The sequence below is a fragment of the Trematomus bernacchii genome, unplaced genomic scaffold (assembly GCF_902827165.1).
Source record: "Trematomus bernacchii unplaced genomic scaffold, fTreBer1.1, whole genome shotgun sequence".
Taxonomy (NCBI): domain Eukaryota; kingdom Metazoa; phylum Chordata; class Actinopteri; order Perciformes; family Nototheniidae; genus Trematomus; species Trematomus bernacchii.
In genome coordinates this window covers 585,955-612,177 of record NW_022987654.1, presented here as the reverse complement: position 1 = coordinate 612,177, position 26,223 = coordinate 585,955, and the positions used below count along the sequence as shown (strand labels likewise).

General features: G+C 38.9%; 1 protein-coding gene across 2 annotated transcripts; it reads left to right on the top strand.

Moving 5' to 3' along the window:
- The first annotated feature begins 1,609 nt into the window (after nt 1-1,609).
- mapkapk2a (MAPK activated protein kinase 2a) lies at nt 1,610-25,336 on the top strand. 2 transcript variants are annotated; one of them, XM_034134902.1, is made up of 10 exons: nt 1,610-2,318; nt 14,844-14,983; nt 19,182-19,246; nt 19,475-19,554; nt 20,896-21,022; nt 21,148-21,223; nt 21,816-21,940; nt 22,925-23,010; nt 23,113-23,190; nt 23,538-25,336. In XM_034134902.1, exons 1-10 carry the CDS (start codon nt 2,136-2,138, stop codon nt 23,685-23,687), a joined length of 1,110 nt encoding a protein of 369 aa, XP_033990793.1. In that variant the 5' UTR covers nt 1,610-2,135; the 3' UTR covers nt 23,688-25,336. The 2 variants fall into 2 exon arrangements, with proteins under 2 accessions (XP_033990793.1, XP_033990792.1); XM_034134901.1 differs by having other exon boundaries at nt 1,611-2,318; nt 23,110-23,190.
- Nucleotides 25,337-26,223: the final 887 nt, after the last annotated feature.

The following is a 26,223-nucleotide window of genomic DNA, read 5'->3' as shown; positions in this document are numbered from 1 at the left end:
TCTGATGTCCAATCCAACTATGATTAGGCATGGGTCATAGACACTACCATAGTAAAATAATAATGTTTGATTAATTTGTATTTCTCAATATTATTTATTATGATTTGCCTACAGACCTTTAATTTACATGCTGACTTACAGAGTGAGGATGAGCCTAAAGGTTAGATAAGAGGGTTTAGGTTTTTGCAACACTGTGAACAGGCCATGATTGAATTAACATATTCACTGAAGGTCAGGGCCATGACTACTCATTTCATGTCTTTGTGGTTTTCCTAATTGTGGTGGCTTCAACAACCTAGTGGAAGTTTCCATTACACAGTTAAAAGTAAAGCGGTTGTTTAATAGGTTAATGTTAGTATTTTTAGACTTTTTTTAGACCAACAAGTTAACATTTTTGTATATAATTGGATTGTATTTTGGCAGCAAGAATATTTGAAACATACCTTTCCACACTGCCATTGACCTTCATATTTGGGATCAAAAGTTACAGGAAATAGCTAACTAAGAATTTTATTAAAAAAACTAAATGCACATATTTAAAATGTTAAAGGAGATTAACAATAGTATCGTTATTATAATGTTTTGAGGCCGATATTTGTGTTTCACCTTATCTACAGTGTCACATTCTGGGCTGTCATCAGTAAAGCCACAGTACGGTATAGTAAAACTAATCAAATTCAATATTTTTTATAGTGAATTATCTTCAGATTATCAACAGCAGGCTGAAAAATACCACAGCTCTCTAACCTTGGGGTGACCTGCTCTAGTCAGAGTACAGGATCTATTTGTGTCCGTCTCTTTTACTATCAAAACATTGCCAAGTGGCTCTCTTCAAAACCGCAGAGGGTTAAAGTGCTAATTTAAGACATTGATTCCCAAAATGAGGTCTGTGGACCCCAATGAATCCATGACACTCTACCAAGGGGTCTGTGGGGTACATTTTCAGATTCATTCATTTAAATTATCATGATTTAATAACCTTTTTTTTTACTTCATAGATTAACAAATATCATTTCAATTTAAAGAAAAAAATAATTGACTTCATAGATCATGTTCTATTCCACACACTGTGTATTAATTTATACTGCCATTATCCATGTTTAATTTAGCTTCTGTAAAGAACTTTTCACTTCACCCTTGTCTTGCCTTTAATACTTATTTTTAGGTAAAGAGTTACTAAGCTTATTCAATTAATGTAAGTTGCATTATTTGTAGGCTATTATGTGTTTAGATGTATTTGGAAGAAACATATATTTGTAATTCATATCTCTGGTGTTATTATTTTAATGTATCTGTCAAATAAATTATTTCACAGAACAAAGGTCATTGATCAGGGGGCTGGTGTCTTGTGAAGGGCTCCTTGACTGAAAAACAATGGTAAGTGAGATCTGATTTAGGACAACATTTCGTTTTCTTGAAATAATATAAAGGTGACTTAGTGCTGGTTACTTTTGGCTGCATTGCCTCAATCAGCTCATAACTTGTTGTCATGTTTAACTAGCTCCCTGTCTTGGTGCCTCGGTGAGTGGCTCTGTTATAAACACTTCCTCTGTCGTACTTCTCCTTTAAGCGCCGAAAAAGCCCCAGCCATGACGTCAGCAGTAAAACCTGCTGGGTGTCTGTCGGTCGGAAAGTGAACTGTGTGTTTGGCGTGCTACTGCTACTGTCGGAGTTTTCCCCTGTTGTCTGTCTTTCGTTAAGTGTTTTCGTCGTTTTTTTACTTCACTCGTAAGCTTGTACCTTTCTAATTTAGAAACCCAGTCCTGTCGCCGATTTATGGGCTGTTTTAGAAAAGTTCCTGAAGTGCTCTTTGAGGAACCGGTGGACGGCGGACACCACCGGAGATGGATAAGCTAACCGATAGCTGAGTTGTTAGCCGAGAATCACAGGTCAAGAATAGGATCAAGCTAGCATGCTAACAGCTAGCTAACTTAGCATTTAATCGGCTAACCAAGTGACTTTGTTAACCTGTAACGTCAGAACTACTGTCTGTTGTATCTCGGGCCTGGCTGCTACACTGTGAACACCGGAGGCCAGCTAACCCAGGAAGAAGACTCGGTCTGTAATTTTAAGGAAAAAGACAGAAGTGTTGTTAAGAAGTGGCTGTTGTTCGCCTCTCAGCCCAAACCAAAAGCATGCTATCCAACGCACAGAACCCGGGCCAGTTCCTCCCCTTCAACGCGAGACCCTCCTTACAGATCAAGAAGAATGCCATCACAGACGACTACAAGGTGACCAGCCAGGTGCTGGGGCTGGGCATCAATGGCAAGGTGCTTGAAATCTTCCAAAAGAAGACTGGAGACAAGTATGCGCTGAAGGTGAGTTATATTTGAGAAAAATATGGGTCAGAAAGCTATAATGTTAAGTGTGTAAAACTGAGGGACAGCAAGTTGAAATACAGCAAGTTTGTTGTCCAAATGTGGGTCTAATCCAAATGTCCCCAGCTACACACATTAATGTTGAGTTTCACGAAAGAGTTAATAAGACCTGGAAATATTGATTGATCAATTAGACCATTGACAAAACATGTATTGGCAACAACTATTTTAATAGCTGATTAAATCATTTTTTAAATGCAACATTGCCATAAAGTCACTGATTTTAGCTGCTTTATAGTTGCTAGTTTTCCTGTTTTTTTGTGATATTTTACTGAATACATTCACATTATTGGTTGAAGACACAACTTGAAGTCATCCTACAACCCTTTTCTTACGTTTTTATATACTGACTGGAGAACATTATTTGCAGATTAGGATAACATTTCTTTGTGATGTTTTTGTTGTCCTTATGGGTCGTGATAGTATTGTTCTCCCCATCTTTTTATCATCCCTGTTTGATAACTTTAACTGTCATACACAAATGATATTGACAGTGAACCATGACTGTATGAATGGAAACAAAATAGTTCAGGGTCTTGTCTTAATGGGTCAAAGCAGAATGCAGTTTTTAATGGTATTATTTTCTCTCAACTGATATAATCACCCTCTGCTCAGAAAGTGATTTTTTTGTTAATGAAGTCGTCTGTGATTTAAACCCCTTATATAGGATTAAATGGATTTTCATAGTCTAAGTTGAGTATTTATTTCACCTTCTAAGCAGTGATTTGTTAAATCTTATCATGTGTCAAAGTGTGTTGTGATCAGTGGAGTCCAGAGCCGGATATGTGATTTTGAAACAGTTTCTCAAGCTTTTCAATTGTAGTTGTTTTGATCATCCACCATTGAGTGTGATGATTTAACCCAGTGATAAACAAATATAGTTTTGTAGTTTCATCCCTGGATTTACATGTAGGTACTCTCCTGTGTCCTGTTTATTACAAACAGCTTAGGGCGGGTTGTAATGTCACCCTGCATCGTCAGGAACTACAACTGGAGTTAAACCTCTGTATCGGTCAATGATTGATAAAGGACAAACGTCACAACAGCTATACACACACTGGTTACCAAAATATGACCCAATGAAGACGTTTATTACTATAGCCCAATTAACTTTCTTTATTATGATAGAAGGGATTATTTTATAAAGGTTGTTATAGGTGTTACACAAAATCTCCCCCAAGTGAACCGCACACACCATGGGAACATCCTGTGCTGTGGTTCAAATAGAAATTCACTCTAAATAACCAGGTCACCGCTTTCTGTTTGTGTTTGTTCTAAACATGATCCCACACACAAACCTGTCAGTTGTTGATGTGTTGTCGTTTTAGAAAGTTGTGTTTGGTACAGCTTTTATTCCATCTAGTGTAACATGCTATTATTTCTGGTAGACATGGATATTGCAACTAAAGAGCTCTCCAACCGCACATCAACGCCAACAAAGGTTTGGTACAAATCCAAAGCACTCTCACTGAATTGTGAGCTATTATTATAAGTGCCCACATTTTTTAGTGATGCAAACATTTTACCTTCAGGGTCTTTTAAAGCAAGGATTGAACACCCTACACATCTTTTTAAATTCCTTTGCAGGTAGCCACACACCTTAGACATATCTTCCATTTCAGCCCGGCTTAAATGTCCGGACTCTTCAAGGCCCAAAGAATATACGAGGAGTAAAACATTTAACATATCATCCATAAATTATAATTACAGTGAACCATGACCGTAAGAACAGTGACAAAATAAATGGGTCAACGCGGGATACTGTTTTTGTATTAACTGATATAATCTCCCTCCTGCTCAACCTGTATTAGACGTTGGTTTGATACTATCTGGCTACGGTGATAACTCTGTGATAGAGAAGTTTAAAAGTGTCTTCACTGACTCCCTAGAAAACAGGAGAAACAATTAACATGGAGAAGAGTGTGGATGATATAGCAATTCTTTGGTATTCATATTTTGGCTAAATTATCATATTACACGCTACAATTTAGAAAAATAAATCCCCAAACGTCCTTGCATCATACATGTACAGTGTTTTAATGGCTTTAATTATTTGGCTGATAGAATAAAGCGCTGGGTTTAACTCTGCACTCAAAACTGTCTTATAATATTTGGCTAATTTTGATATATGTGATTTGTCGTATCACTTTCTGTTGTGGCTTAAAACTATGTGTACAAAGCTATGTGCTCAGTATTTGTGGAACTGAGTATGTTTTGTGAGAATCAGTGCTGCTTTTAGAAACTTTGATTTTGGTCTCAAAGGCAGTGTCAGATCAGGAAATATGGGGATACTTGAGACTTGATACTTGTTTATGATTTCACCCTGCATTCGCTTAATTTCTAGGGCTATGGTATCCCTTTGTGCAGATTATGAACCTATTTATAAGCCGATGATGAGGATTGGTGAGTTTAACATTTCAAAGGAATTTTAAAATTGCAGAAAGGGAAATGTACACTACAGCTCATACGATACATTTCCTGAAGAGATAAAGATTTGATAAAAGCTAGTGGAGATATAATTAAAAAAGTAATAACAAAAGTATGACAGGACCCGCTTTAGTTTTTTCTGTCGACACGGCACCAACCAGTTGTTGCTTCTGCCTCTTATATTTGTGGCTTCTTTTTACTTCCTTGAAACCCTTCACTTATTATTTTGTTCCCTTGTTACACTATTGGCATGTAGTGTGCTGACTTCTCTAATATATTGTCTTGCTGCTGTAAGACTGCAAGTAGATTGATACCTCAACTGAATGTAACTGTCCTTGTTGTTCCCTTCGCTGACGTCAGCTGAGTCGGCCCCCTTCTCATTTATTGTATTCATTAGGTTTGCAGTAGATGCCAGGACAAGGGAATCAGCCAGATTGGCCCAAGGTGAAACTACCTTGTAAAACTTTTATTTGTCTGTTGAACTGTTTGTGCTTAAAGTGCAACTGAATAATGTGTGTCTCTCAGATGTTCTGTGGTTGTGGGAGAGACACTGTGGCAGCGACATGGAGTCCAAAGGAGACTAACGTTTTGAAATTCCTGGAAATGCACATTTAATTTATAATTAATCCTTTTTGACTTTGTTGCTTTTGTCAGTGACGAAGCTACAGTATCTGCCCTTCTGTGCTGATTGATCTGTGTCCTGCCACACACACTTTTAAAGGGGTAGAGGCATCTATCTTACAGTGACTACAATTATATTCACACAACAAAACAGTTTATTGAGAGCAATCAGGTTAAAGTAAAATAGTACTGTTAAAAAAACACATAGAAGTGTGTTTCTGTGGCCTTGGCTGATACAGCATATTGGTAAAAAAGGAAAGTTCAGTTTGAATAATACATCCACTCGGTGCCAAAACACTGCACAGTTATGCAGTTTGCATTACCAAAGAATTCTACCTTTTAATCTGCACTTGAACCCAACACAGGGTCTTACTGAATACTGTTGCATTTGGTTGTGGTCAAATTTGAGCGGTGTGTTTTTCCCAGAAAGCACTGCATTTTCTTGTGTACGGACCTCCCACCGTGCCAATGCAGTGCTTAGATTGCAGTAAATGGAAAGATTTTCTAGCAGATTTCCTCTTGATGATGACTCACAATGTTCATTTTCTTGAGTTGCCAAAGTGTTTGTAGTTGGCTTCAATTTGTGTACAATTATTGACACTAAACATGCACTCATTGGGATTAGCTTAGTGACATATGGTATGTCCTCCTTTAGGCTGCTGCGCCTCTGACGTTTGTTCTGTATCTATTGATTATATTTAGAGGAGAAAGCCTGGCTGTTCCTTATGCATTCAAGCGTTTCCCACACAGACTTCATTTGGGCGAGCCGCCTCGGTATGTTATAGGCTGCGGAGGTATATTGCGAAACATTACAATCTTTTTTCAATGTTCAAGGTAATAGCCTCTTCCACAAACTATGAACTAGAGGGGGAGGGGCAAACAAGGACAAGCACATTTTTTGAAAACAGATTCTCGTCTTTAAGCTCCATAACATTTGGAGTTAATACTGGTCTTTATTCTATTTAATGCTTAATAGTTTCTTTAAAATATGTATTTGTATTATCTTTATATTTTTGACCTAATATTGCAACTTATATTCTTAGATTGTTTATGTTTGCTCCACCAGATACCAAAGAAAATTCCTTGTATGTGTAAACGTTTTTGGTAAGAAACTAGGCGACTGTCGTTAAGGTGATGTAATCAGAGACAGAAGGACTAAATGTTGAGCCACATTTTGAGAGTGGTTGACGTTGGAAATATGGATGTGGAAGTCAACGTGGTGAAATAAACACACCTGTCCAGGGTTGGGTAAGAAAAGAGGAACTGGAAACACTGGCCAGTTTGAAATGGCAGCGTTTTCTCTTTTCTTTATGTGGTTTTGATTTCTGAAAGGTTCTCTTGGATTTCTACTGAACAGAAAAATCCAAACTTGATTTAAATGGTGTCCTAAAACAAATGATTTCTAGTACACAATATACATCTGAGTGTAGCATTGACAGTGTCAGCGTGTCGGATTACAGGTTAGCTCGGAGAGGAAGAGCCATGCCCATGCTTCAATCATGAGATGGTGAGAGGAAGGAAGGAAAAGGAGGGAGGGAGGAAGGAAGAGGTTCTCTGGTTGCTCCTCTGTTTCTCAATAACTGTTCCATTAGAAGAGTGGCATCTAGAAGATGTCTTTTGATCATTGCTATTAGAGTGCCTCTTCATTATTCCACTATACAACTGATCTACTGCTGTCAACATACAATTAATAAATAATTTATTGTTCTCTGTTGTTGAAAATCAACAGTTTGATCTTTATTACTTTACTGGTCATCTTCGCTATTTGTGCAAATTACACTTTCACAAGATTTGCTGCTGCAGAAAATTATAACTAATTGCTAATTTACTGACAGAGCTAATGTTTACGAACACAATCCAACATATGAATTGGTCGATATATTGGTAGTTTGGATAACCATGTTCTTAAAGATCCCATGTCATGCTTTTCCGGTTATTACCCGTCCCCTTGTGTGTTATGAAGGTTTTTATGCAGGCTCCAACAAGCCGTTTAGGACAGAGAGTGAATACACATACTATACAGAGATGCTGTATGAGAAACCAATGTGAGTTTGGAAAATTGCACAATATAAATCTATTCTAGTATACCTCAACAATGGAATTATGATCGGTAGAAATGGCCATGACATGGGACCTTTAATTAAAGTTTTATTTTGAATCAGACACTACTGAATTTGATTTTACAAACTGGCACATTGCTCAACTGGAACTTGTTTTTTGTGTGAAGTAAAAAAAAAAAAATGTATGTCTGAGTCGTCCTGTAAAGTCATGAGGACCATTATCATCACCAATCAGTATCGTATAAAACGATAATCTCGTCATAACGCCCAAGCCTATATAAGGCTCACTGATTGCATTTGTGAATGTCTGGACTTCGAGACCCACATTGATTAGCTGTGTGTGTGTGTGTGTACCTTATCTTCAGGGAGATTGTTCTGTATCTGTTTGGCCAGTAGTTACAGCTAGACAGACTTATGGACTGTTAAGTGATCTAGTGATTGAGAAGACATTTTGTTTTCTTTGTTCGATGCTTCTTCCATTGTCCAGACAAGTGCTTATGGATAAACAGGACGGGCTATACGTTTGTGATATTTTACATTCTTATTATGGCAAAACTGTGACTGGTGTATACTGCTGTAACATCTTATTTCTCCTATCAGATTATTGTAAAAATATTTGTTAGACATCGGTCAAAAACAAACAGATTATCTTAAATTAAAGCTCCTTTGGTCAACATTCATCTTGGTTTTTGTAAGCTCTTTTAACATAATATGATTAACTGAAATGCAATTTATATGGCCTGTGATTGTGTGCAGTATTTACCAACCCCCACACCTTGAACTTCTCTGTTGGGGGAAGTGTATTTGGAAGGATGTGGTGTTGTAGTTGTGATGGATGGACTCAGAAGGTAACCAACTGTATCTGATGCAGAGTAATTTCCAAGCAGATTCAGCATCCTGTCATACTGAAACAAAAAGTGGCTGTGGGTACTTTCTCAATTGACCCTTGAGATATAACTTTGTTTTTTATTACTTTATTGATGCCGGACTCACTCTCCACAAACTATTCTCAGTATTTTTAGTTTGTTCTGCTTTGGTCTTATGATCAGATTTCAAATAAGGAAGCAAAATGGTTGAGTTATGCTGAATGGTTTTAACGTTTAGGGGAAGTGAATGTTTGTCGCACTTCCAGAATTCATTCATTTAACTTTAAACACATGTTCTCTGTTGCACTTCTATAAACGTTGGCCGACACTGAAAACACTAATTTGTAGACAATCCGGTTTTGGTGCATAGAAAGTTGCTCAATCACATTAATTATCGGCGGTTTGCTATAACAGTGGTGTCTTAAGATTCTAGGGGGAAATATAATAGGTAAATATTTGTATGTTAAATTAGGGCTGCCTTTAAAATAGCACTTTAAAAACTCTTCTCCTTGTAGCTGTTAAATACAGTCATAAAGCCATAAAGCCATAAAAGCATCTGCCTGCTACCTTTTTCAAATCCATTGATCAAGTGTTCGAAGGAAAAACGTTTTTTAGCCGGCTCTGTCAGTGACTCACTGCACCGTGGTGCAGTAAAAAAAATATGAATGGCAGCGTGAACCCCCTGCTATTTGAAATCAGCTGATTACACACCAGTCAGTTTGTATTCATTCAGCTGAAACACAAGTATCATCCGTTTCATCAGACACCGTGGGGAATTCACACCATGAATCGTCAGGTGAACTTCTAAAATATACCAAATTACTTTTTCCCTGTTTCACTTCTTTAGTTACAGTGAACTGTTCATTATTCCTATCTGTCTTTGTCTCTAGAAACCCTACTGTTGTTCTTTAAAGACTCTCCTCAATCTCCTTCTTTGTGCCCTGACGTCTGTATCAGGAAGTGAGACAGCTGTTTCGGTCGGTCGTACAGATGTCACACTCTCTCACTTCTTTTCCCCCTGTCAGCCACCCAATGTTTTAATGAATGCTTTGTGTACTAGGACACCTGCTGGCTAAAGGTACTAATCTACAAGCTAGCTATCTGTCTTGAGAGCTGGATGTGTCTATTTCTCGCACTACTGGTAGTTTTATTCCGACTGGTGAGATCTTCAAACATGGAGCAGTCATTTTTAAGAAGACATTTTCTTTTTTAAAGGTGTGTCCAAGCTGATTGTGAAACATATTTGTCAGTGGCATGATTGACAGCTGGAATGTTTTTAACCCCTATGTACTTTTGTACTGCGATATTATCTATGGTTCATGTGCACAAACTATGTGGAGTCTATGCTTTTTTTAATACAGAGTCTGTGAGTAGAGTCAATATTTTTATACAGCAGGAGTTTTTCAGTAAAGTAGAAACATTTAAAACTAGTTTGAATGCATTGGTGGTGTTCACGCCTACTTTGTGCAGCCCTGTGCGAATTTAGGCTTTTTGTGTCCTCTTGTGTCTATAGATTGATTGCTGTTTTACAATTTTAAATTCCCTTCACCTACAGTTTTACACCTTTATTACTTGAACATGCTAACATGAATACTTCCCCTTTTTAGTCCCAAAAAATAGTGTGGTTGTTTTTATGCATTTAACACACAGACTCACCAAACAGATGATACTAGTGTACACACACGCACGCACGCACACACACACCCACCACAAGCGTATATCTGATGGTTTTGTGAGGCCTAGCAGATGCCTTTAATCAGATCATGTCACATTGACACAAACATGTTTGCTGCTTCACTAAGCGCACAATGAACAAGACACACACACACACACACACACACACACCCACACACACACCCCTTCTGGTGTATTGTTGTTTAACCCTTTTTGTCAGGTTAAGAGGCTTTCCTATTGAGCCAAGCTTAGCCTGTCACCCCTCAATAATCTTTCCACATTTCACTGCCCCATCCACATGTCATGTATATTTTTCTCAGACCACCATATGATTCCTGAACTTCTCCTTGGCTTACGAGTAGACGGCAGGTGGAGGATGGATGCTCCTTCACCCATCCCGCCTCCCACTGTCCTGCCCTGGGCTGGGGAGCTTTTGTGTTGGCTGGAGGAAATGTATTGTGTGCCCATCTGCCCCCCCCCTCATCTCCCTCTTTCTCCACGAGCTTCAGTGTTTACCCTCAAAAAGCCAACAGCAGATGGGGGGGCTTTGCTGTCACACAAACACCAGCAGAGAGGTGACGGGGGTGTGATCTCGTATGCGTATAGATTGCGCATGTGGGACGGTGTGAAGTCTTTGTTTGTGAATGGAAGTCTGCTATATTTAGATGTGCTAATGTTAGTTTCAGCACATGGTTCTTGTTTCCAGAACATGCATATATGCATCTTTGAGTTCCTCATGACCGTTAGGACTCAGGGCAATAATAGTTGGACAGCGGGGTAACATTTATGAAAAGTCTCATAACGGGAGGAATTAAATATGAACATCAGCCATAAAAGCATCGCAAAAGACTGCCTTAAATGGAGTAAATACATGTATCTAAACAAATGGCAACGAGAAGAAACCATGTTATATTTATTATCAGGCTGCTTCCCACAGAAGTAGAGAAGTGGAGACAGTCGTCAGTGATGTGAGTCACTGCCTGCAGTGCTACCTGCAGGCAGTGACTCACATCAGGAGAGGGCAGGATGGATGACTGACGCTGAATAACATCTGTGTTCTTTATTATTTCCAACATCACTCAATATTTTGACGTCACGAATGTTATTTGTTTTATTGACATTTTAGATTCCGGTTTCTGGTGAGATAATCGGTTAATATTGGGGGCTTTTCTGTTGCTAACATTAATGTTGCTTCTCTAGAATGAAACTTATTCCCAAAAAAGACCCCTTCATCACAAAACAACCCACAGAAAAATTCAACCCTAATAGGCCAGACTCAAATGAATGTTTGGGGGATCTGGGAGGATATCCTGACCTTCACGCCCTTCCGGCTAAGCTCCTGGCTGGCAGTTGAAAAGAAGCTGCTGGCAACACACGTGTCTCCGATATCAAATGTCCATCTGTCCCAATGTCAACAGTAGAGTTGACAAGGATCTCTTTGGCCTACCTCCAAATTGGGTCAAAAATGAAACAATGGTCACGGATGTCTATGATGTCTTATGTTGGATCATATGACTGAACCTTTCCTAATCAAACCATTTCATATATACATGTGCTTGAGTGTGGGTCAGTGTAATGGTTTAACAGCGATACTCCAGATTGAACAATATTTGGGAAAACTACACAAACTAACTGCTCAGTTTATAAAAAGAGTAGCTCATTTTCAACCTATTTGTCAGTTTTGGCAATCAATTATTAACGTCTGTGTGATTGAGGTTTCTTCGACCTTAACATGTAGCACACTGATGATACAACAAGAGAAATCATTCAATGTCTTACAGTACTTTATATTTTTGGTCATGTTTTTTTCGGGATGGGACTTAATCAAGCTATTTGTGCTGTAATATAACTATTTGAAAACCTTTAACATATTATTATGCAGAAAGAACTGTTGTTCCAAGTAATAAAACAATATTATCTGCTTATAAATGGATTGTTATATTTACCACATGTTTTGTACACGTTAGCCATTGATATAGATTATGGGTGAAAGGTGAAAGTATGCAGGAGCACAGTGCGTCAGTTCTGTCCTATGCCTAACGTCAGACCCACCTCTATTTGTTCAGTCCCAAAGGGTGGTTGAACTGCGCTCACTGATAAAGCAGAGAGTATTACAACATTATGCTATACCAACTCTCCCAGGGAACATAAATAATCATCTGTTATTAGTTAGTCACCCAACACTCCAACGTAGTACGTACATGCTTGTTGTAAGATGCAAGTATATAAAACAAGCCTTATTGTGTTGGAAATATAAAATGACGTCAGTGGCAATACTCAGACAGCATGTTATCTTTGATGACTTGTCTGTTAGACATTGTCTTATCTTTCTTGGGGAGTTTCTTTTTTCTCCTGATTAGTATCTTAAAATCAAAAAGTGACATTTTATATGTTGCAGTTATTTATTGCCTTCCCTTGCCAACATTATGTATAAAAGAAGACAGTCACATGCAGAGGGTGGACACGGTATCAGTTCCACTTTTCTGCAAACTAACATTTTCTGTCATAAACTTACATGGATGTTTTCAAACCAACCGCATGAACATGTTTATGGCTTTTTTGCTGCCTGTCAGAACAGTCACTTCAGCAGAGCCAGACATTCACCTCCATCACGGTCACCTGGCCCCTTTCATGTGCATGTGCTCATACTGGCAGTACGTTTTGCAGACGCTTCACTCTGCTGTCCCTGCACTCTGCTGTCCCTGCACTCGCTGCCCTCTGGACCGCGGCCCGCTGCCGTGTTGTGACCGTGGGCAGCGCTGGAATGTGAGACAGCAGAAACACAGACCATGGCTCATTGTCAAAGCTGCAAGGCTGGATTTGTCCAATGACTGGCAAGGATATTTTAGGGTTTTACTTGTGGTATTTTATTGTTTATTATTCATCTATAAACAATCACTTGCACTTGACATTCCTACATCACTTATTCATAACTTATATCCAGTTGTACTAGTAGAACGTGGGAAAATACTACTATGACTTTAAACCTGAATTATTTATTTGAGAAGTGTGACCTGCTTTTCATCTAACACCACATTTTAGATTTTGCATTCAACATTTGTATGCATTTCTACGTAAAAGTTAACATTACACTCTTTTTAGCTGTGTAGTCAATATGGTCTTCTTCTTTATTTACTCATAAACTTTAAATTATCTTATATTTACTCTTTGCGCTTGGCTAGATCTCATAGGTCAGAAGTTCAGGCCTATATTCGACCCAGCATCTCTTTACTACTCTAAAGGAAAGGGTTAGTTTCCTGTGACATCTCTGCAGCATTTGACATGTGATTCACAACTGGCAAGGTCATAACACATGATCCTATGTCCGATCCTTTTTTTTAATAAAAATGTCATACTGGGTAACTTTGTTTTGCAGCAGTGTTGTTTGATGCATTGCAATACTGAATGCAACCTGGCAATAAGGCTCGAATCATGGCAGGAATCATAAGGCCAGGGTTCCTGAGTGCCCTTGAGCGGCATGCTGAATATCAGAGTGTTTCAGACGTACTTCTCTGCAACTGAAGCTCATGTTTGACTTCCTGGTATCGGGTGTCTAGAGTAAAATGACACTTTAACTCAGTATTAATGTACAAATGGATACATATCTGTGTAATGATACAATTGTTTAAAGTGGTGCAATGACCTAGTGACACACAAAGAGGGTGCTACATTCACACGAGACCAAGTTTGAAAAACTTGACACCTTCTTTAAAACATTTTGCCAGATGATGGCAGCACTGGACCTGGTATTTAATGTTCTTCAATGTTTCCTACTGATGGGAAGCAGTAGTGGCAACCTGTTTGTCCGCAATTGGTTTCATGTCACTTAGTACAATACATCATTTACACCTAGGGTTGCAAAGGGGCAGAACATTTCCGGTACATTTCTGGAAAGTTTCCATGGGAAGTTAAGCTGGGGAATTTTGGAAATATTCGATGCAAAATTAAACAAAAAACATGACATTTCAACAGTTTTTTGTTTTGTTTTTTTAAGTAGAACAGAACAAGTTTTAATTATTTTATTGAACAATTATTTGTTTCATTGAAGAACGAAAACAGGAATGTTAAATATTACTCATTAAAAAATTAACAAAAATGCACCCCCCATCCAAAAATCCCCACAAAGTCCCATTCAAAATGTTAAATGAAAAGAGCCCTTCTCCCTCCAAAAAGTCCCATTTAAACATGCAAATCTTCCTTCAAGCGATCCTCTGCATTTTTGCTAAACCCTTTCAGTCAACGGGCTCTTCCTGGGCCTCATCAACATCCAACTCTTCCTCTTCCTCTTCAGTGTCACTGTCCAGCCTTGTTGAGGATGGCTCTGTGTCAGGCTCAAAGAGCCTTAGGTTTGCCCGAATGCCAACCAGTTTTTCCACTCTCACATTTGTGAGCCTGTTGCGAACCTTTGTGTGGTCTCAATAGCCATGCAGTAAGCAGTGTGCTATGGCATGGATATTCAAGTGTACTTGAATGGCATCTGTTTGTTTTAGTCAAGATTATGCTAAAATATACTTTCCCCAACTATATTTAAGTTCCCTATGAAGAGCCAACCTTCAATTTAGAAAATTCCCAGTTTATTCCCGTTAATTCCCAAGGAAAGTTTCCATCTTTGAAAATTCCCGGAATTTTGCAACCCTATTTACACCTCACACCCAAACAATGAGACCTGGTGTCCAGTTCTGTCACATTGACCAGTGAATATATGTAAAGGAAATAGGCAATTAAACAGTACTTTGTACTTATAAAATGTGTTTTATAATTGAACTGTTTTGTTTTGATTTGATGTTAACCAGCCTCCTTTCATGTCCCCTGTCCAGATGCTGCAGGATTGTGCCAAGGCCCGCAGGGAAGTGGAGCTCCACTGGAGGGCGTCACCTTGTGCCAACATCGTGCGCATCATTGATGTCTACGAGAACCTCTATCAGGCCAGGAAGTGCCTGCTTATTGTCATGGAGTGGTGAGTGCACAGTCTCAGTGACACAAACAATATAATACATATCCATGTGTAGTGGTTAATCAAATGACCACATGTAAATGCAGCTCCTTATCCCTCTGTCAAAACACTTTAAAGTGCACTTTAGCAGATATATTTGGGCAGCGATGATCCACCTGACCGATATATATATATATACCCCATGTGAATGTGGAAAGTAACATATAAGACTTCAGCCATCACACATGTCTGTAGTGGTGCATTCCTGATAAGACAACATGTAAATGGGAGGATTTGATGGAGAATTGTAAAGTTGTGTTGGAGCATCTCATCAGTGGCTTTAGTGGTTTGCATGGGAAGATGACCTTCTATTCAAAGTGGACAATTGATGTTTAATGTTTCATTGTCACTAGCCTACGACTTAGATATGATCAAGGCTCCTTCGGATGTTCTGGACATATTGCTTCTTTGGCAGTAAGAACTTTTCAAAACAATTATGAATTAAAATACAGACCCCACTGTTTGTCTGATTGCATTAAAAGTAGGGCTGCTCGATTATGGCAAAAATCATAATCTCGATTATTTGGGTCAATAATTGATACCACGATTATTAAAAATGATTATCCATTTACTTTGAAAACATCCATTTATTGAAAAAAAAATGTGAACAGTATGTTTTTAACAGTTGATTACCCTTAACTTTAAGTATAATTCAACTGAAAAACCAATAAAATAATTATTATTATTAAAATAATTATTTAAAAAAAGATTAATTTAAAAATAACATCCATCCATATACATCCATCTGATGACTTCTATACATCCGAGAAGTACAACTATTTCCAGACTTGGGACTCATGAGCAAGAAAGCCTAAAGGTGAAGCAATACCCATCTTAGTTGTTATCAGCAGTCACATACATTATTGTAAATCTGTAGCGTATGGCCTTTAGAAGAAAATGAACCATTTCTTCTAAATGAGATGGGTGTCTTTTCTTTGCCTTTAGATGTTCTTTAAACCACTAAACCCGCATCCACTTGTGACACGTGCAATTAGGGCTGTGGTTACTACAGTGCGGAGGGAGTGGACTTGTCCGCCTACACATTCAAGCAAAATGCGGCAAATGATGACTGATGATTTCCTTAAGAAGATGTATAGCATGACATGTCAATAATGAAAAGTAATTCTGATGAAACAAAAACATTTCCTTGAATATCACAGAGACGTAACTTAAAGACTGAGGTATTCAGTGTGATTGTCTCCTGACACTGCACACATTGAGTCGTTCTGGTCACCTATATTCTGATATCTAAGTATTCTTCCATGTTGTGAAACGGGTCCCAATGACACTATGTTGAGTCTGATATTAGTTTGATATTTCAGTGATGGTCCTTCGTTACTATAACAATGTGCAGTGCTCAAGAGCACACTCAAGTACCACATTTGGATTGGGGCTGAGAGCCACAGACAGGCATTGGAAGTCGAAGTATTGATATGGGATGTTGCACGTAGTTGTTTTTTGTCTTTTAATTATAATGGTTCTCTTCAGCCTTTAATGATAGTTTGCATAACCCAATCATGCAGTGCTGCAATTAATGACATGTATCATATTCAGATTTAGTTGAGACGACCACAGGTTGGATATGTTAACTTAACATTACAACACACTTAACTCTGTGGTTGCTGTAATTCCTTATTTTGAGTATCTAATTCCTTTTCACTCTAGTCCATGTCATTGCAAACTCTTCTCTTTGTGGAGGACTGCAGAAAGCCATGTGCAACTTCTGTGACATTGCCATTTTCTTTCACGGGTTCAAAATGTCCCCAGGAGGGACTTTTGTCAGGGCTCTGTTACAATAGTGAAAAAATAAATAAGTCTCATGTCTTTTCCTGTACCTGGAAAATGTCATAAGGTCAAGGGGAGAAGAAGCCATACTTTATGAATCCCTCACAGGGACATTTATTTCTTGACTCTGTTGTGTTTACAAACATTACACACACAGGGAGGATATACATGCACCAACGCAACCACATGCCGATAAGAGAGGTGGCAGAGCAGAGAGGCTGCCAGTTAGCCGGCGCCAGGGAGCAGTTTCCAGGTTAGGTGCCTTGCTCAAGCGCACCTCGGAGAGAAGTGATAAGGACATATGAAAAGACAAAGAGAAGTGTCTATTCCTCCTAAGAAGGATGTTTTGAATGTATCCATACTGTACAATTAAACAATGGCTGAAGATGTTATTGGTTGCCTGATGGTACACCACTTTTTATGTTGCTTCTGCAAGCAATTGGTGGAAGGTATTATATCCTTTTACTGTGGTAATAGATGGACCAGTGCTTTAGCAGATTAGAAAGGAAATCTTGAAACACATTTTCTTCAGCACTCTGACCTTTTCCCTAGGTAGATAATGTAGGTCATCTTTAGCAAAAAAGGCTTGTCCATTGGTGTCCAGATCTCTTCAGTGATGGCTTCATCCCAGTGCTACCAGATGCTTCTGTTGTCCACCAGCAGACTAAATAGCTAACACACGACCTTACTCGATCAGAATATGGGGGAGGGGAGAACTTACGAAATGGAAAGTACGTGTCTCATATGATATCGATCTCAAAAAGATTTGAAAAAAAATAGCTGATGTGTATTGGGGCTTTTTCTAAACCGTTAAGATATCTTATTAGCAAATTTCATCAGTCTTACTGACGCAGTGTCCTCACACAGTACACGAGATGCGACATGATGTAGACTGAAACTTTAGGGTGTTACTGGTTTCTGCTGTGATGGTGTCAAGATGTGCGCTCTTAAGAACGCATTGATATAAGTATCTATTCTGCTGAGAATTCACACTTCACCACCAGACATTTTCAGAAACACAGGGTGTAGTCAGGAGACTTCAAGTTTTCTCTGCCTTTGACCACTTGAGTAATGTCAAACCACTGAGACAATTTTCACATTGCAAACTGAAATACTATTTGTATGGCAAATGTGATTGATTTTGGGAAGTTAAAAGCGTGTTGTGGTTTTGCAGGGCTGTCCCACAGCGCTTTAGTCTTTGGATGCCGTTCTCTCCTTTAACACAAGTATACCTTGAGAATACGTTTATGTGGTTTTGCACATGTAGAGACAAACACACACACACACACACACGACTGTGCAACCTGAAACTCGCACAGTCAAACTGAGCAAAAAGATTAAATGAAACTTATCATTAAATGCTTTGAGTTGGATTCTCTCACACTCGGTCTCATGCATATTGAATTCAGGGTTAACAACCATTAGTCTCGTATTTGACAGCGCCAGTAACGTTTTCTGTCATTCTTAGTCTTGTACGTTTCACCTAAACACCTCTATTGTATTAATTTGTGCGTGATCTTCAAGTGGATCAGGGAATAGCAATTATCCTGGTATTACATAAGGGAGCCATACTGTTGTCTGTAGTATTCTATAAAAATATGGCTTTATTAAACAACATTATAACAGCTTGTGTGGTTTTGTGGAATTAAAAAAAGTAACTACCTTGAAATCTGCTTAATCAAGACACACAGCACATGTCATGCAAGTTTAGAAACCATAACTCTCTGTTCAGCACTTGGTATCATAGCTGAACAGATTCAGAATTTAGTGGTCACGGTCACTTTGAACTCACACAACATGCCATAACTCAAGACTTCATACAGTCATGTCTTCTTGATTGTAATGATGCTGTGCAGAGTTTTGAATAGCCTGCAGAATGCTGAACTGGTCTGGTGTGAGCAGTCATTCAGTTGGTTTCAGATCTCTTTCGTTGGTCAACCACAGACCACCTCTACCTGCAAACCAGTCGGAGGATGAATGACAATAACTGCACCGCTGGCAGAGTGGGCTACGTTTCATTCAGCCAGTGCACAATGAGAAGAAAGCTTTCATCATGTCTTGCTAGTATTTCTCCTAACATCTTTTATTATGCAATAGTTTCGGTTTGCAAATGTTGCAATATGCTCTTAACCCTAGAGCCTTTTTCTGCCCTGTTTTTACTTCACTACTCTATAATGCCGCTCCACCCACATATGATGACCTCCCATGTAGTCCAAGCATGATTCAGTGCATGTTGATCAATGATATTTCAGCCCTAAAATCACCATTTGTATATTTAAATAAGAAAATTAAATAAAACCGAGGTTGAAGTTGGTAATGAGTACATAGGAAGTGAATCAACTTATTTAGAAAGACCCTGATTTTTGTTTTTTTGCAGCATGGATGGTGGTGAGCTTTTCAGTCGAATCCAGGACAGAGGAGACCAGGCCTTCACAGAGAGAGGTAAGAAGTCAGCATATGTGGACTTAAAACGATCAAACGTTTATTACTATACTGCTGTGTCTTATGACATGACTACATAACAGAGGCATAAAAGAGGCCCCTTCGGACACCTGCTAAATATAAAGTAGTTTTTTTCAACCCCCTGACATAATGCAACCCCTTTGTATTCTATCACTCAAGTCACTTGTTATCTCTGTGTTAAAATGGCTGTTTATCTCTTCATTTTAGAGGCATCTGACATCATGAAGAGCATAGGAGAGGCCATCCAGTTCCTGCATGCAATCAACATTGCCCACAGAGATGTCAAGGTTTGTATTATAACTTTGTAATATCATGTTGCTTAATAAAGAATATCCATGCTTTTTTTTATGACCAATTCAAGAAATCTGAGAGGGGCTTTAACCAGTTAAACCCCACGGCCGGGGGCAAAACGCAACATTTTGCAAGAAACAGCGTCTGAAGGGCTTCTTAACATTTAATAAACTATGAATGTGTCATATCCACTGAATGGGAAGAAACTCCACTATCAGACAATATTAACCATTTTTAGCAAAACGAAACATAAGGGTAATAACAAAGGCTCTGAATTAGCCCTGAGCGAAAAAATGCTAACACTCTTAGCACAGAACTCACGTTAAAATACCCTGATTACTTATCGTATCTGCACACACAAGACATTGATTAGCAAGCTGAGATTCCACAGATTCCAGAAATATAAGTATCATCACTGAGCGATCAGAACTCGCTGCGAAACAACAACAACAACAACAACAACAACAACAACAACAAAATTAGCTTTACGGAGCCAAAACGTCTAAAAACTTCTTAACTTTGTGGTTTTCTGATCAAAAGTTGTGTTCAATGGCATTAAAACGATAAAAATGCTGCTGAAGGTTAATCCAATGTGTCTGTGTCACTTTGAAATGATTACTGATAATCCATCATTCCATTTTTATGTCAATAACGGAGATTTCATATTAGCTGCTACGATAGCTACGAGAGTGTATGACAGCTTCCGGTTCCAGGGCATTCTGGCTGCGCATCACTCATTCACCAATGGGTAATGTTTAGATGGATTTGAGGAACTTCGCCTCGATTCTATTGGCTCTAACGGTTAAAAAGAGATGTCAATCATCAAAATCGAACGAGGGGGGCCAGAGATATGGAAAATGCACCCAAATGACCCCAGAAGTGGGTTTTTTAATGTCTAAAAAGGTCAAATGTCACTTGTTTTGCATCAATCTTGATACAGGGTACTTATTGTATGTTATAGTGCGGATTCCTAGAGCTTTTAGTCTACTATCCCATCATTCAAGGGTGGTTTTCACTATAAGTAATGTTTTCTTTTTGGACGGACACTATAATTTACGTTCTTTTACTATGTTCAATCTGAATTTACTTTAAAATTAAAAAAAAATCGATATTGATTCTGACTTTTCTACATCCAACTCACAGATGTAACCTTGCTTTGAGAAAAAAGATTATTAATTTACCCCTTTTAGAAGTGAAGCTATAGTCATTTGTTCTGGGAATGTCATTTTCGAGCCCGAGGCCTGAAAAACAGGCTCGGGGCTTAGACTGATTTCCATAGCTATAGTAACTAAATAACTTGTTTTTCTTCTGGCCTGCTTCCTGTATCCTCCCTGCAGCCAGAGAATCTGCTGTATTCTACCAAGAGGCCCAATGCCCTGCTCAAACTCACAGATTTTGGCTTTGCCAAGGAAACCACTTCACACAACTCTTTAGCTACTCCCTGCTACACACCCTACTATGTTGGTAAGCATCTGCTTCTGTTTGAACTCTCATTCTTGCTCCACTTGTTGCTTATTAACAAAGAGTTCCAATGATTCGGGACACATTTACACTTGCTTTACCCTTTATTCATGTCTTTCTATCTGCAGCTCCAGAAGTTCTGGGCCCAGAGAAATATGACAAGTCCTGTGACATGTGGTCGTTGGGTGTGATTATGTATATCCTGTAAGTCTGAACCCTTTCATCACATTAGACTATCATTTACTTGTTGCTTTAAAGAGGACCTATTATGCAAAATCCACTTTTTCACGTCTTTTATACATAAACGTGTGTCCCCTCTTTGTAAAGAGATTCTGAAAGTTTCAGAAAAAAAGATCCGCTCACTTTTTGTCCTGATCCATTTATATAAAAACCTGTCTGAAAATGAGCTGATCAGATTTTGGCCACTTTATGATGTCATAACGACTTTTTGGCTTGTGCAACCATTGGCCAATAACCAACCAAGGTAACACCCCCCCCCCCCCCCCCCACCTTATCACCTGCATCTCCTCCTAGAGCACCATTGTGTTCTTTTTAACCAAATATCTCTCAGAGGGGCGTGGGGAGTGGCTCCTTATTTTCATCTAAAGTAACAGACACAGAATCAGCACTTTTGAAACAGGGCTGAAACAGAGGGGATTATGGGATGCTACAATGATCTGTTTGGTATTTGAAGCCAAACACTTCAGAGACATGTTTTGTATATATCTGAATATATTGATGAAAAACATTATAATAGGGGACCTTTAACTAATATTTGCATTTGAACTATCAACAGCTTGTGTGGATACCCTCCTTTTTATTCTAACCATGGTCTAGCCATCTCCCCTGGGATGAAGAAGAGGATCAGGATGGGCCAGTATGAGTTTCCCAACCCTGAATGGTGTGATGTGTCAGAGGAAGGTCAGTCCACATGCATACCTACACTAAATGTGATAAACTGTTGACTTGGCCTTTTTCATAAAACTGGAAATAACAACAAAGAACATTTATTTTGATTATTAACAGAGGACCTCCTGCTGTATATATCTTAAATTAAAACACTGTCTATATATATAGTATATAAGTCTGATATAACATCCAATTCATTTTACAATTGTATTGTTTCACAAGCTCCCGAAGGAAGTCTTTATTCCTAACCAAACCAAAGTTAAAAAGGTCAAAGGTGACGCCAAACCTCCAGCATTACGCCTTCACCTAAATGTGACAAAGCAGCTGGCTTTTGAAGTCAACTTTCTGATCTAGAAATGGAAACTGATGCAGATGTTTCACACACACCTATCAACAACCACCAGTCACATTCACTGCAATTGAAAGTGAAGTCTTATTTTCTGAGTAATTGAAAGCTTTTATGAAGAAAAGAGAAGCTAACGTGATGATTTGGCATATACCGACCCTAAATCTCCCTCCAACAGAGGGGTGTATGGGTATACTTGCGGATACTTGCCGTGTTGCACTGTAGTACTCTTCTCAAGCACAGTCATCATCATTACTGCAGGATTTCTCAGTACTGTTCAAGATTACACAATTTTTAACAAAAAAAAGCGTGGGGTTATCGGAGTCCATGAAAGAATGATGACACCCTCAATCAGAACATAATGTCCTGCAGCCTTGCCTCGAGAATCTCCCCCACTTTCACACATCCTACATAAGAAAAAGAGATACTATGACCCCAACCTGAAGAGTATATCATGTTTATTTGTCATGTATACAGATATTATGTGCCAGTAAGGCAACATCGTGCACCACCATGACACTCTACCTGTTTGTTGATCTGTCACCTTGTAATTGTATGCACTGTTTTACTGAAGTTCACTAAAACAGTTACTTAATCCTTGGATATGAATTTTCTTTTTGAATAATATCAAACAATGATTGTGTTTGCAGCTAAACAGCTGATTAGGACCCTCCTCAAAACTGAGCCAACGCAAAGGATGACCATCACAGAGTTCATGAATCACCCGTGGATCAATGTAAGCAAATACTTGTGTTGTGCATTTTCCAGCTCACATTCCTGCCATTATTGAACAGTGAAGTAAAATGGTGGTGTGTTTCTGTGTGTCTTCCTAAAGCAGTCGATGGAAGTCCCCCAGACCCCACTTCACACCAGCCGGGTGCTAAAGGAGGAGAAGGACGCTTGGGAGGATGTCAAGGTAAGATGGTTGTCATTGAATCAGCATTGCTTCTTGTATTGTAGCTACGTAATTCTTGGTGTTGATATATATCAGAAAATACCTTTTAATAAACATTTCAAATATCAATGTATTACTAATGTATGTTCTGTTTGTTCGTGTTAGTCTTGACAGGATGCAGCTGGTGGTAGTTTATCTTTTGTCCTTAGCACTTCCCCTTTTCCCTAATTGAAGTGTGTATCATCATTCATGTCATGATTCTGCGGCTAGCTTAAAAAAAGTGAAGTGTAATGATGTCTATACAAAAACCACAGTCCCTAGTTGTCCAAAGCAAGAGGTCTGATGAGCTTTTTCCATCCATTTTTCAGGAGGAAATGACCAGTGCCTTGGCAACAATGAGGGTTGACTACGAGCAAATCAAGATCAAGACCATTGAGGACTCGAAAAACCCACTGCTAACGAAACGGAGGAATAAAGCCAGTAACCCCATGCAGGACCCCCAGTCTGCTGCCCACTGAAAGATGCACGCATGCATGCACATACAGACACAGGTTGTAAAAAGGAAGCAATAATTTGTCGACATGTGAGTCGCGTTGCATGGATTTTCTCAGTGTTTTATTTTTTCATGGCAAATTCTAATGTTTTGTAGGAGTGTTTGTTTTTATTACTCTTCCATTTTAACAAACCCACCACTCTGCTCTGGCAGAGAGGATGTTTATCTGTGTTTTGACACCAGTAAAGAGATTATGAAATATAGAAAAGGAGAGGAGAGGGAATCGGTGAGTTCTCTCGCCTCTCCTTTCCCAAATATCAGGTTGTGTACTCGGAGGGGCTTGAATGTTGGGATATGACATGAAGCCTTAGCATTAGCAGTAGTTCTCTTTTACCCAGCAGCCCTCGTTCAGCTCTTGCCCCAAACCTTTGAATGTTAAATCAAATGGCTAAATCCCAAAAAGAAAAGCAAGGGAAGGTTTCTTTTACATCGTAAATGCAACGTTAGCAGATGTATTTTGAAGTGGAATGTAAAGACTCTGTCCCTGACAGTTAAGATTAGCTTGAAATAGTCACTTATTTCTGGGACTTGACGTGGGAGTGTCCGTCAGGTTCAGTTTGTCTTTGTGAATGTCATGAGGCCTATGCACTCACAACGGCCGTGTGCCATTCTGACAGAGCACCTCACTCGTGGCCCCGCTCTCCTACCTTAATCTACGCTTGTTTTTCAGGTACATAGTTTATAAGGCAGAGAAGGACGCAACGTTTAGGACAGAAACCGGCCCGACTTTTTCTGCCACATGTAGCTCATAGGAGAGTAGGAGCAAACCGATACTGTATTTTTTCATGGATTTTATGAACATATTAGCATAGGCCTTACTATCTAAAGCAGCAAATTACTTTTAACCCCTACCCACCATTTGGTTCAGGCTTTTACCAATGTTATGCTTCCCAATTTATAACATTGCAGATGATATATCAGGTTAATATTATGCAGATATGTCGGTCAGCTTGAAGTACTGCTTGGACCTTTTCCTTAGTGTGGATTTCTGTTTGCAGAAGTGTTGGAGAGAGAAACAATAAGGAGTGTTTGTGTGTGTTTATGTAATTAGTAGCGATTCTTCTAGGGAATAATACATGGTTCAGACAGACTGGGAAATCACTTTTTACTTTTGCCAGCTTAACTTTGAGGAGGCTCAATGACGAAGTCTGGTCAAACTTTCCTGGGAGATTGAAAGGAAGTAGAAAGTACTTGGGAGCTGCTTCTCGTCCCAGGGCAGAATCTCTAACAATACCACCAGCAAGCTGTCGTCACACTCGAGTGTGATGGTTGGTTTCTCTTCAATGTTCTTGTTAACGCAACAGGAAGCTTCCAGCTCACTTTGGGATCATGGGAAATGATTGTGTTAATGTTGTCAGTTTAGTCCACTTCACTTTGTTAAATCACATCCACATTACCTGTCACATCGCACATACAAATCTCTCACTGTAAAAATGTTCATTGAATGTTTGTGACAATGTTTTGTTTTTCTTTTCATCCCAAACACCTATTTTGTAGTGGAAGCACAGAAATGTTTGTCGTTTTTTTTTTTCTTGTCATCAAGTCTGTCCGGCTCCACCTGCTATACTTTTGTCTGCTTCAGCTTTGGATTAAAAAAACACATAAAACACAAAACTGCAGTGTCATCTCATTTTATTGCATTTGAAATGCTTTGTCTGTATGAAAAATGTATTCTTAAGGACATTCTTAAAAAGGAAAACAATCGAAGGCCTCGAAAGCACATTGTACTGTAGTACGTAAAACATTGATGGATGACCATACATTTGGAAAATGAACCCATAAAAACCCACGGTGACACAGATGTTACATGAGTTCAAGTTACTACAGCTTTAGCCTTTATTTTATGACATGAAATCCATGTGACACAAACTGAACAGTGGTGGGTCATGGGCCAAGTCATGTGATTTTGTGTTCCCATAACAACATGTCCAAGATGTCCATGTGACAGGCTAACACATGTGACAGAACTAGCTACATTTCAAAAGCTTGTTTTATGTTGCTAAAGGTAAGATTCAAGCCATTTAAGAATTATAATGCTTACATAACATGTCCTCTATTACATTTAACTTGTGACATTTCTTGATCAAATTCATATAAAACAAATAACATAAGATCTCTGACACTAGGGCGGGAGGTTTTGTCAGAAATGTGGTCTATTTAGTCTAAATAATGTTATGCATAATTTTTCCCGAAAGTAGAAATGGGTCTCGGTTCTTATGGGTTAAAAATGTGTCTTCAAAAAGCAGAAACTCCTCTATAATTTTAAGAATTGTTGTTATATTTGTCTCCTGAGACAAATGGGGTAGATGGGGTAGGTCATTTTGGAGAAACCAGCTCGAGTGCGCTAGAATTTGAAAATACGCAACCGGAAAAAATGTGCCACTTCCTTACAGAGCCCCTCCTCCAACACACATGAACGCGCACATGACCAATGAGGGCACGAGATAAGTTTGTGCACAGATGGAAGGCTGACAGGCAGGTAGGCCATCCAGTTATTTTAG

Bases quoted from the DNA above. Each gene is read 5' to 3' on its own strand.
- mapkapk2a (XM_034134901.1), top strand. From the start codon at position 2,136: ATGCTATCCAACGCACAGAACCCGGGCCAGTTCCTCCCCTTCAACGCG. The intron at 19,555-20,895 runs GTTTGTATTATA...TCCTCCCTGCAG, and splicing joins TTGCCCACAGAGATGTCAAG to CCAGAGAATCTGCTGTATTC. The intron at 23,191-23,537 runs GTAAGATGGTTG...TCCATTTTTCAG, and splicing joins ACGCTTGGGAGGATGTCAAG to GAGGAAATGACCAGTGCCTT.